An 11,525-nucleotide genomic window follows, 5' to 3' on the forward strand; every position below is an offset into this window, starting at 1 on the left:
AAGATATCTTTTTATTCTTATATTACATTTGGAGCTATTTATTAATTCATAAATTTATACTGAAAAGTATAAATTCCAAAGTTAGTCACTGTTACCAGTGTAATACCTATTTACCAAATTGTTCAAAGGGAAAAGTAGTCCTGTACTCCATTATCACTTTCGCGAAACCTTCGCGTATATTACTATATTTATATAGTATTTGTAATAAAGAGTCACTAAAAATTTTTCATGTAAAGAAATGGACAATAACGCTCTGAAAGGTATGTATGATGGAGCGCTTCTATAAACTATCCATAAATTTTACCAGCTAATTGTACATACATTTTTTGGAAAGTATAGCTCCACTTTAAATTTTATACACATATATTTTTGTTATTGAACTATACACCAAAAATACGTATTTCCGAGTATGCACTTTCTTAATAAGCTATATAGATATAATATCGACTTATGAGCTGGTATTATATTAACCGACCTTAAATCCTCATCAAAATACAAATGAGTTACATGGATTAACTCATGCCTAATGATTAAACCAACTATACTTTCTCCCATAAAATTATCGTTGTAAATAGCACTATTTTAATTTTATTAGGCTCAAAGCTTTTTTTTTGCTTACTAGTCTAGTCGGGGTTAGTAGTTAATAAAGAACCTATAGTCATCAATCTATATTTTGTTGATTTCATTAGGGACTTTAATGAAAGAATTTCCTTCTGATACTATTGACATTGTGATTAATCAATAATAGACATGTATAAATAAAAATATTTTGCAGAAACCATAAAAGGGTTGCCTTATATTGTGTATAAATAACAGAAGATTATACCGCGTTTTTTTACTAAGACATGTATTTAAAAAAGAGAGTATATTCCGAAACTCTATAGTAAAACTAGAAGCTGATAGAAAATGAGGCTTACAAACGTTAATTTTAAGAATCTTTTGTACTTTTCACAGAATACAGAAAAAAATATAATTGTCTTAAAAATCGTCATTTCCCTGTTTAATTCATTATTTATAATCATAAATATACGATGTCGAGTATAGCAATTAATAATCATAAATCGAAATTCCTTAAAAAATATAGGATGTGTAAAGAAAGATACTTTTAAATTATGAATTACTTTATTAAACATGATTATTCTAATTTATCTGTGCCCTTTCTTGTAATTGCTCTTGCTCCATTTCGTACTCAATTTCCACTTTTGGCCTTTTCTTCTTCAAACTCTTCTTGGAATTCTTTTTAGAAGATTTAAGTTTTTTATTTTTACTGGTAGTTGGAACAGCATCCTACAATTATGAAACTGGTTAGTAAAAAATACTTTATTAACACAGTAAAATAAAAGAAAAACAAATTACTTCTATATCGCTTGTATCAGATTCAAAACTGTCTGAAAGTTCTACAGATTCCTTCACTCCAGAATCACTCTCAGCATCATCCTCCATATCATCTAAATCATAATCATCGTCGTCATCATCACTATCAGCTTCAATATACATTGGCCTATTAATTTCTTTGTTTCTCTCATCTGCTTCTAACTCCATCTCTACTTCCTTTTCAATATTGTTCTCTCTTTCTTCTTCAGCTTCACTTTCAGCTTCGCTTTCCCCTTCAACTTCTACAGCTTCTACAGCTTTGTCAAATGCTATTTGTGGAAAATTATAAATGTCACCATACTGAAAAATATAAAAAGTATATGAATAAATAAAGCACCTTTGGGGCTTAATTAAATGATGATTTTTAATCTAATTTCCATTACCACTCCTTTTTTCAGTCTTTCCATTAGTTGTTTCTCAATTGAAGTTTCCAATCTAGCAGCTATCAAAGCCTTTTCCTCTCTTCTTCTTTCTCTCCTCTCTATTTTTCTTTGCAATGGTACCAATAATTTTTGTCTCCTTAATTTAAGCTTTCTGATACGTATAAGATATTGAGTTATCTTTACAAACCTCTGCTTGCATTTTGCTTTTATAAATCCAGGCCAGTACAGTAAGTTTTCGTTAATTTGGTAAATGGCTTTTTCAAAATTTCTGGATAATTTTACTTTTTCCCATTGTGTTTGCGGAGTATGAATTCTGTGATAAATATAATTATATTATGTTTAATATGAAAAAGCAAGACTATAGAATAATTAAGAAATAGTTACCGCTCAGCAGTTCTCATATAAAGGTATATAATACCATTTTCCTCTCTAACTGTTGCATATTGGCTATTAGCAAGAGGACACGATGATCTACTGCACAAACCTGTTATATTATATTCATTTCTACAAAACCTTTGTGTTTTTGTGCTAAAAAAAACAAATATTAAATAAACAATATTTTTATCTGATGTGCATATTATAAAATTGTAAATATATAAGTTACTCACTTTACTTTAAACGAACAAAATGATTTATTTATAACACTCCAAACAACCTAAAAAAGTTTTAAAGGTTATTAATAATTACCCACTACTAAATAACATTAGTTTATTGTGCTAAAACTTACATCATCGTGCTGCATTTTCTATTTTATGAACGAGAGTCGAGAGTACATACAATCACACGTGCAGAAATAACCTCAATTTTATGCAAATCAGTAGTTGATTGAGTCAACCCGTACTCCGTTCCGTTCAGTCGTTTCGTTTCAGATTTTTATTTTAATCAGTCTGTAAAGTCAGCAGATGTCAGCACTCAGCAGTAGTCAACAAAAGCTAGGTCGTGAAAAAGCGTATGGGAATTGGGAAATGGGAATAAATGGGAAATTTAAGAATGGGACGGTTGGGGACATTACATATAAATCATATAGTATGTGTGTGTGTGTACAGCAATCACTTGCCCACGTGCACTGGTCTGTCACTCTAGTGTCAAACCTGTAAACAAAAAGTTGTATTAGTTTAGTCTATTGGTTTAATTGTAGTATTAAAAAAAATTATAGAGGTAACCTACTATATATATATATATATTATATTAAGCCAAGAAATAAAAATTATTTGAAGATTTTTAAACTTAAAGTTGATTAATATGCTTACAAAAAATCTGTTTTTATTAGAAAGGAAACATAGGAACACAAACATAGTGATGCTGTTGATAGCTGACTCTGGGGGTTAAGTTCTACCCTGGTTCTACTAGACTTCTAGGAACTGGTAGGTAGCATTGTGTGTGTAGAGTTGCAACCCTGTAGTATTTTCAGGTTCATTAAGCTTGTGCTAGACTGTTTTTCTTATTCTGTACAAAAATCTGTGATTGATACTGACAAAACATCAGAGATAGTAATATTGTTACAATAAATTATGATCACATTAACAGTTTAAATAAGAAAATGTCTTTGGAGATTAGTGAAAATAAATCCAGTACAATGGATCATCAAGCTGAAGTTTTAGATTTATCAAAGACTAGCTCATATTATAATAGCTTATCATCAACATCCACTTTTAACGTATCAGAACATATTTTAATTATTGAATTTAATTTGTCTGAACAATTAAAAAAAATTTCATTTGAGAATCCTGTATTCTATGTTTATAATCCACTGGAATATGCATCTGAAGTGCATGCTAAGTATGTGAACAAATACTGTACTACAAGCAAAAAGATTTTATTTCTTGGTATGAATCCTGGTCCTTGGGGTATGTCTCAAACTGGTGTTCCTTTTGGTGAAATAAGTATGGTTCGTGACTGGCTAAAACTTAGTGGTGTTATCCAAAAACCTACTAATGAACATCCAGAGAGACAAATAACAGGTTTTGATTGTAAACGTAGTGAAATTAGTGGTAAAAGATTTTGGAGCTTAATGCAAGAACTGTATGGGATACCTGAAAACTTGTTTCGTTTTGCATATGTACATAATTATTGTCCCATTGCTCTAATGGATAAAAGTGGAAGAAATATCACTCCTCCAGAGTTAAAGGCAATCATACATTTTTTTAGTTTTTTTAATATACTTACATTCATTTTACATTTTAGGGTAATAAGCAGCAAAAAGCCCTGTATGATTTCTGCGATAAAGCACTGGTTGATATTATAAGATTACTTAATATAGAAGTTATTGTTGGCATAGGGAGATTTGCTGAAAAAAGAGCAGAAATTGTGGCCAAATCAAATAACTTGGAAATTAAGGTAAACACTAACTAACTTTATTTTCTTTATACTTTGAATATTTTTTCAATGTATAATTAATATATCCCCTGATACAATATTTTCAGACACTTTATATACCTCATCCTAGCCCACGAGCAGTGGGCAATCAGAATTGGAGTGATAAAGCAAAATATATGCTACAAGAATATGGATTTCTACACCTCTTAGTTAATGATTAAAAAACAATGAGCTAATCTCATTTTCATCACAATTATAAAATAGAAATATCTTTTTGTAAAAATTTAATTTGCCAGGCTGTGATTTGAATAATAGCTATAGTTTAGAGCATTTTTTTTTTTATTATGAATTTTATAATATTAGTTCTATGATACAGGTATTTTTAATTTAAATCATAATAATAAGATGGATATTACTGCCTGGATGAATATAGCCTTAGAAAAAGCTAAGCAATCATTGATAGCTGGGGAAGTTCCTGTTGGCTGTATATTCATATATAATAATGAGATAATTGCTGAAGGAAACAATACAGTTAATCAAACCCATAATGCAACAAGACATGCTGAATTGAACTGTATCGACGACGTTTTAAACCTCTGTAAAAAGAAAAATTTAAATTATATTGATGTTTTTAATAATATCGATGTAATAGTTACAGTTGAGCCATGCATTATGTGTATTTCGGCATTGCAACAATTAAGAGTCCACAGTATTGTTTATGGCTGTGCGAACGATAGATTCGGTGGATGTGCGAGTGTTTTCGAAATACCAAAAATATATAATTTTGAAGTTAAGATAATAGGCGGTCTAAAATCGGACGAAGCGATGAGTTTGTTAAAAGAATTTTATAAAGGTACAAATCCAAATGCGCCAGAGTCTAAAAGTAAAGGATCAAAAAAGCCAAAGAATTGAAATTAATTTGTTTACGTTTATATATTTTTATTAACAACAATAAAAACGGTTTCATTTAAATTACCATTTTAGCGTTTTTTCTTAATTACACCCGTTAGGGCAAAATCGACCAGAGTGCACTAAGTGATTGTAATTATTATAACTGTAATTATATAAAAATTGTGTAATGCAAAGGAAAACACAATATATATATTAAATAGAAATTTTCTCTAGGTATTTTATATTTTAATATTTACAATTAAAGCTACAAATTTCAAAGCTACTGCTGTGTTTATTGTAATTAATTTATTTTATAAAACAAGTAAACTAATTTATATTTGAATCTAATTAAAAAGTAATATATTAATTACACCATGTTTCATCTATTTCACATTTTCCTTGGTACCAACGAACAAGTAATTGATTTCTAAGTGTATAATCTTTAAGTACCATGTCGGATTTCTAAAATAAATATGCATTCATAAACTTTCGTATATGCTTTTTTAATTGCATCATTGACTACTGTTTTTTACTTACAATTGGTGGTGGAAAAATTCGTAGATAATCCATTTTATTTTGATGTTCTAGATAACTTTGTGTTAAAATAAGTTTTGTTTCAGGAGTGAAACATTGATTGCACAATTGACATTCCACATGAAAACAATCATCACAATCATAACACAGTTTCGGTAGCACAACTAAATTTTTAATTGCTACTTCCATAGCTTCTTCTTTCTCATTACTGAAATATTATCAAACAATTACAATTACATACTTATAATTTTAATCAATTTTTTGATAATATCAAATCACCTTATTTTGAATGTATCTCCCTTTACTCTTTTACCAATTCCAATTAATGCAAATAAATTAAATATTACTTGCTCGTACAACAATTGATTAGGAGGAAAATGTGCAGCAGATAAATTTGGTGACATATTTGCTTCCATTGTATACACATTCAGGTTTTCATCTAATGTGAAGTCAAATCTAATTAATTCAAAGAAGTTTCTCCTACTTCCAAACCGTTTAACAATATCTTTGATCATTCCTTCTTTCATTAAAGTCACTTCTCTAATAGCTTTGTATATATTATCCCAAACTTGTTTAGGATCTTTTTTTGTTGACCTTACATATGCATCAAATGAATCTTTCATAGAAAATCCAAGCTTAGTATAATATTTTTTTAAAGATGGCACACTCCAAATAGGCAAATAATCATCTCCTACCACATATTTGTCTATTATACTAGCATTAAATGGATAATATTTTATAGGACAAAATCTGAACAATGCATCTCCTTTGTATGCATATACCCTTAATGGATCTATGGAAGTTATAACAGTATATACACCTATATCAAATTTATATCCATCCACAAGGTAAGGTCGATCTATGAATTCTTGAAGGAAAGACCCCTCAGCTGTGAAATTCAGTTCACTGATGGCCTTAATTTGTATTCCCCTATGATCATTAGATTTTTGTACAAAAGTTTTTTTGGGATTTTGACTTGCATATTTTAGTAAAGCCTCTTTATCATCAGGAATTTTAAATGCAGCAGGAATATAATGGCCTTCCGAAGTAGATAAATCTACCTTATTTGTAATGTAACCACACCCAGGAAAATGATTAACTCTTTGATGAGGCTTCAAATTATATAAATTTAATGACTTCACTCTAAATGGGTAATCATGTGCCCATAACATATCCCAATCAGATTCATTTTCACTGCGTTCAAATCCAATACGTTCTAGAACATTAAAGACGTGTTTTAAATGGCTAGTGTCATTTTTTTTAACGTAAACAAAGAATTTTGGTTTCATTGATTTAAGTTCTCCTATGCTTTGTTGATTTAAGTTGAAACTAAACTGATTAAATAAAATAAAAAGGCCATACAAAATAAATGGCCACAACATAGAATATAAAAATATTTTAGTAAGAGTTTTTACTTTTACATTTAATATGTTTGCCTTAATTGAGCATGTAGAATTTTTCTAAAACAAAAAAATCAATATGAATTAAACAAATTTTTTTTGCACGAAAATGTTTGTTTTATTTACCTTAGCATTTAAATTTTCTTCCTTCTTTTCTTGTTCAGACATTATTTAATAAGTTTTCTTTTTAATTATTCAATCAACAATTAATTTTTAAATAATGATATTGATTTTAACAATGTTAAATGTTTAGAAAGTGATCATTATGCGTTAAAGCGTACATTCCGTGAGGTGCACGCTGTAGTTTAATTTTTAGTAAATGCAATAGAAAGCGAAAGGCAGGTATTCTCTGTAGCATCCTTTTGGAAGTACCGTACGATACCATACGATACCGTTGATTTCTTGATCCCTACTATATGTTTTCAGTAACACGTGCGTTAGCCGTTAAGTCGAACTACATTCTTTGCCATGTAGAACCGGTTTCTCTCAATTCTCTCTCACTAATAAATATCAAACATAACCATTCTTTAGTATTTTGTATTTTTCAACTCTGGATTCAAACAGTCCATTCTTTTATAATTATTACCAAAGAAGTAAAATCAAAACATTATAAAATTATATGTATTATTTTTAGAAAAAACAATACTAAACTAATGAAGGTTCTTTCAAAGATAGTCAGACATAAAAAATGGTTCTTAAAAAATAAAATAATTCATAGTTTAATCAACACGAATATTTAGAATTTAAATTGTTATTCAAATTTTTAAAAGCTTTGCATGCGCGCCAGAATTCTGTCAGATTTTCACTACTCAGGCTGCGTTCGTTTATGTACTGCCAGTATGTAGTAGTATGTACTGAAAACTTATACATATTTTACGTGACATACATTGTAGAGTTTTAGTACTAACTAATAAACGAACGCAGCCCACTGCCTAGCTGCATTCAGCAGCCGAGTCGGCAATTTCCATTTCCATTCCACAATCCACACAATTCCCATTTCCCATATTCCCATTTTTCAAATGAATTTGGCACATGCGCACAAAATTTTAAAACCTTGAGTCTTTACGTATGAACTGTTTCCGGTCTTTCGTTTCTACGATTTCTTTGTAGGGAGACGTGAATAACACAAAATGGGTTTCCAAAATATCTGGTATTCTCACCCAAGGAAATACGGGCAAGGTTCTCGATCCTGGTACGTTGTTTGATATTTTTGTTTATTGCTGTAACTCAGATGCATTTCATAAATTTTTATTTTTCATATTTAACCTGGCCGCGTGGTAATTAACAAAATAATGTCCAACGAAGTTCATAAGATTATAATTTTACATTGTAAATCATTTACAAATAAACAATTTCATCATTATTGAAGTTGATCATGCCATAATTTGTTAAACATACAGAAACTTGATACAATGTGTATATGTATAATGTGTTTCTCGCACATGTTAAAAGACTAACCTCAAAATTAGCATTTATCTTATTTTGCCACAATGTCAGGAACACTAAAACTAATTGTGATGTTATTATCGGTGTTAGCAAATGATAGTTGATAATTCGGGCTTATTAATTTAATAATAAAAAATACTTTTTTTATAGCCGAGCGTGTGCAAATAAGCACGGACTTATTCGTAAATATGGTCTGAACATTTGCCGTCAGTGTTTCAGGGAGTATGCGGCTGATATTGGTTTTAAAAAGGTATGCCGTGTAATTCATATTGTAATATATTTCCTTAAACTGTATTTTTATTCTTTAAATATTTACCTAATTGTTTTTATTTACAGCTTGACTAATTTGGCACTACAATCATCAGAACTTTCACATTTTTTAATAAAAGAATGCATTAAGTTGTACTTTGTTTAATTTCTTTATCTTTTAATTGTAAATTATATGGCTTCTAATACAGATACTATACAATGAAAAAGTTTACTTAAATCTGAATTTAAAGAAATAATTATTATATAAATATATACAAGGATGCCTTAGTACTACTGAAATTAAAATGATGAAAAATATGTTGATGTAATCAGTAATATTGGCTGTTTGGATTTTTTCACAGTCAAAGAGATGGTTCTAATTTGTGAGTTATTATAAAAAATGTGTTTTAATAATGTTTCAGTAATTGATTCATTTTATACATTATATTTAAAGAAATTATTATGCCTAATAGTAAGTGATTGCAACAGATTTATTCACCTTAGTTATAATTTTGCTGTGTGGTTTTCATCTTCCATATACAATGAGATTTTAAAAAGTGAAAGCTACAGTGAAAATGGATAAACTTAATGTCAATGGTACAGCGCATTAATGAATTATTCCATTAGCGCACTAATTACCACAATTTTTTAGTGGTAGACAAAGTTAAATCCACATATTTCTTTTCTGGCTCAAGTGATTCACTGTAATTTGCTTTTACTGGTAAAATGTTTATTACACTAGTTGTTAATTCCACTGGCCTTAAGGAACCAAAAAAATCAGTTACTGGCACTTTCTCTGGATCTCTCCTAAATAAATCTCTTCTAACTCCAACAGTTGATAAGCAATAATGTTTAGGACAGACTTTCAGCTGAAAGAATCATTTACTTATACATCTCAAAATTTAAGGAATCTATATTTTTAAACTTGATACTTACAAATTCTCCTAGAGTTTTACTACTAGAAGGCTCTACTTTTTCTAGGAAGTCTAAAGCGTAATATGTGTAACGATCTATAATATAAACACCTATGGCAGGATCAACATGATGCTGAAAAAAAAATTTATAAAAGAAATACTAATAAATGAAGTAATCATAATTAAAATTTTGATTGGAAGTTTGGAACTTACAGAAAGAGAATCTTCCCCTACCAAACTAGAAGCTACAGCTAAAATATTTGGAGAATAAAATTTCTCGTACATGGAACTTGCTTGACAGGTATCAACTACAAATAAAATTTCATGATATCTTCTTTTCTGCCACATTTGTTCCAAAGCATCACCAAGTTCTTGACTAGTAATCTCCTCTGAATCTTGAAACTTTAAAAATCCATTTCCACCATGACCTGTTAGGTAAACTAAGATATTTGATCCTTCATCTGTTAGTAGCTTTTTTGATCTTGGAGTTTCAGGTGCTAGTCTACCAGTCAATAATCTTACAAAATTTTCAACCGTTACTTCATAACCCCTGTAATCTACCTCAACATCATCTCCATAAACATTTATGTGTTGCTTTATATTATTGAAGACTGTAGCTGGCCTAGGATTCCTAGGATTACATGCCATATCATCAGCAATCATCAAAATGATTTGTGAGTCTGGTATTCCCAATCTTTTGACACTACGATAAATAGATAAGACATTTGCTACATGCCGATAATTAAACCAGAATCTAGATGTATCAACCAAAACAGCCCAATTATTAGAATGCCCAGTTTTTGTAAAGTTCTGTGGTATCTAAAATTATGTTATTAGACATGAAAAACTGATATACATATAACTAGAAATAGGTAATATTAGAGAGTCAGGTACTAGTTAGAATTATAAGATCAAAAAAATATTAAATGTTGGTAGCTTTTTTCTTAATTATTGTGCTACGTAATTACAAATATTTCCTTTTAATAAATTTATACACTGATAAATTCTTTTAACCAAATTTTTATCTTATTTTAGGCATCTTTTATAAAGTGGTTAAGGTTAGTTCTGAAAAAAAGTGGTAGATACAGCTCTTAAACTGACATTGTAATATTGAGGCACTCTACCACAGTCAGAAAGCTTTTAAAAAAAGTAGTATTAAGTAAAAAAATATTACTTTTTTTTAAATTGTTGTTAGAACAAATTTTTGTATATGTAAAATTGCTTTGACATTGCATCTAGTTGAAATGCCATTGGTTTTTACATCAGAGTTCAAATTTATTGAATTGCAATAGCCTATCCTTTAATTTTCTTGGAAAATTCAACCTAAATGCTTCATACAAACGATGCCCAAGAAAATTATTAATTTTTAATTAATTTATGAATATAGATATAAGATTTGTTTTATTTTACTACCAAATAGTTAGAAATGAAAATTCTAATATTTAATGAATTTTTGCCTTTTAAATCTAACTACTACTTTTTATAAAACATACCTCCCAAGAACTGACTAACTGCAAAGCTGCAAGAAGACTAATTACAGAAAAATGCATTTTATTTTATATTGACAAACTAATCTCTCTTTATTGATACATCTGACACTTTATAGGTTAGCCAAATAAGATTGGTCACTTTGTTGGAGTAAATTCTACAAAATTTTACGCTATTGAAATAATTACTATTCTTTTTATTATTAATGTTAGCATTTGAATTTAATTTTAAAATTGTCTAAAATGTATATAAATGCAAATCTTTGCGGCTAAATGACGTAACCCCTTTTAAATGCGTATTATATGAAGCCATAGAGGGGTTGCTTTGCTGGGGTTATTAGGGATTGGATGGGATTGGACAAAGTATATAAAGCAATTCAAATTTACCAATTGAAAGACAGCACAGCATGAAGTTCTTGAAAGCTGACCAATCATAAAGCGTGTGTTACTCAGCGGATTCAGGTCCGTTGTATGGTCATGTCGTGTTCCTTATTATTGTGATAGAGTTTCAAATTTCAATATTTGCAACGC

General features: G+C 29.3%; 5 protein-coding genes across 5 annotated transcripts; 2 read left to right on the forward strand and 3 right to left on the reverse strand.

Annotated features, from left to right (window-relative positions):
* Window positions 1-997: 997 nt before the first annotated feature.
* Window positions 998-2,909, reverse strand: Rbm13 (RNA-binding motif protein 13). The gene is made up of 6 exons (XM_066727447.1): window positions 2,485-2,909; window positions 2,366-2,412; window positions 2,142-2,285; window positions 1,758-2,070; window positions 1,357-1,674; window positions 998-1,287 (listed from the first exon to the last, which is right to left on the reverse strand). The coding sequence occupies exons 1-6, from the start codon at window positions 2,497-2,499 to the stop codon at window positions 1,141-1,143; spliced, it is 984 nt and encodes a 327-aa protein (XP_066583544.1). The 5' UTR covers window positions 2,500-2,909; the 3' UTR covers window positions 998-1,140.
* A 242-nt stretch (window positions 2,910-3,151) lies between these two features.
* Smug (Single-strand-selective monofunctional uracil-DNA glycosylase) lies at window positions 3,152-4,319 on the forward strand. The gene is made up of 3 exons (XM_066727450.1): window positions 3,152-3,885; window positions 3,942-4,094; window positions 4,181-4,319. The coding sequence occupies exons 1-3, from the start codon at window positions 3,298-3,300 to the stop codon at window positions 4,292-4,294; spliced, it is 855 nt and encodes a 284-aa protein (XP_066583547.1). The 5' UTR covers window positions 3,152-3,297; the 3' UTR covers window positions 4,295-4,319.
* Window positions 4,320-4,462: 143 nt separating this feature from the next.
* Window positions 4,463-4,994, forward strand: LOC136773650 (tRNA-specific adenosine deaminase 2). Its single transcript, XM_066727451.1, has one exon. The coding sequence runs from the start codon at window positions 4,479-4,481 to the stop codon at window positions 4,983-4,985; it is 507 nt and encodes a 168-aa protein (XP_066583548.1). The 5' UTR covers window positions 4,463-4,478; the 3' UTR covers window positions 4,986-4,994.
* A 311-nt stretch (window positions 4,995-5,305) lies between these two features.
* On the reverse strand, window positions 5,306-7,355 carry TTLL15 (tubulin tyrosine ligase-like 15). Its single transcript, XM_066727445.1, has 4 exons — window positions 7,025-7,355; window positions 5,778-6,958; window positions 5,502-5,706; window positions 5,306-5,426 (listed from the first exon to the last, which is right to left on the reverse strand). Exons 1-4 carry the CDS (start codon window positions 7,064-7,066, stop codon window positions 5,328-5,330), a joined length of 1,527 nt encoding a protein of 508 aa, XP_066583542.1. The 5' UTR covers window positions 7,067-7,355; the 3' UTR covers window positions 5,306-5,327.
* Window positions 7,356-8,684: 1,329 nt separating this feature from the next.
* Window positions 8,685-11,263, reverse strand: PIG-K (Phosphatidylinositol glycan anchor biosynthesis class K). Its single transcript, XM_066727446.1, has 4 exons — window positions 11,001-11,263; window positions 9,721-10,326; window positions 9,530-9,640; window positions 8,685-9,462 (listed from the first exon to the last, which is right to left on the reverse strand). The coding sequence occupies exons 1-4, from the start codon at window positions 11,055-11,057 to the stop codon at window positions 9,229-9,231; spliced, it is 1,008 nt and encodes a 335-aa protein (XP_066583543.1). The 5' UTR covers window positions 11,058-11,263; the 3' UTR covers window positions 8,685-9,228.
* Window positions 11,264-11,525: the final 262 nt, after the last annotated feature.

Source organism: Prorops nasuta, unplaced genomic scaffold (assembly GCF_024137725.1).
Source record: "Prorops nasuta isolate Cenicafe-Biocafe unplaced genomic scaffold, Cenicafe_Pnas_1.2 PNAS00005, whole genome shotgun sequence".
Taxonomy (NCBI): domain Eukaryota; kingdom Metazoa; phylum Arthropoda; class Insecta; order Hymenoptera; family Bethylidae; genus Prorops; species Prorops nasuta.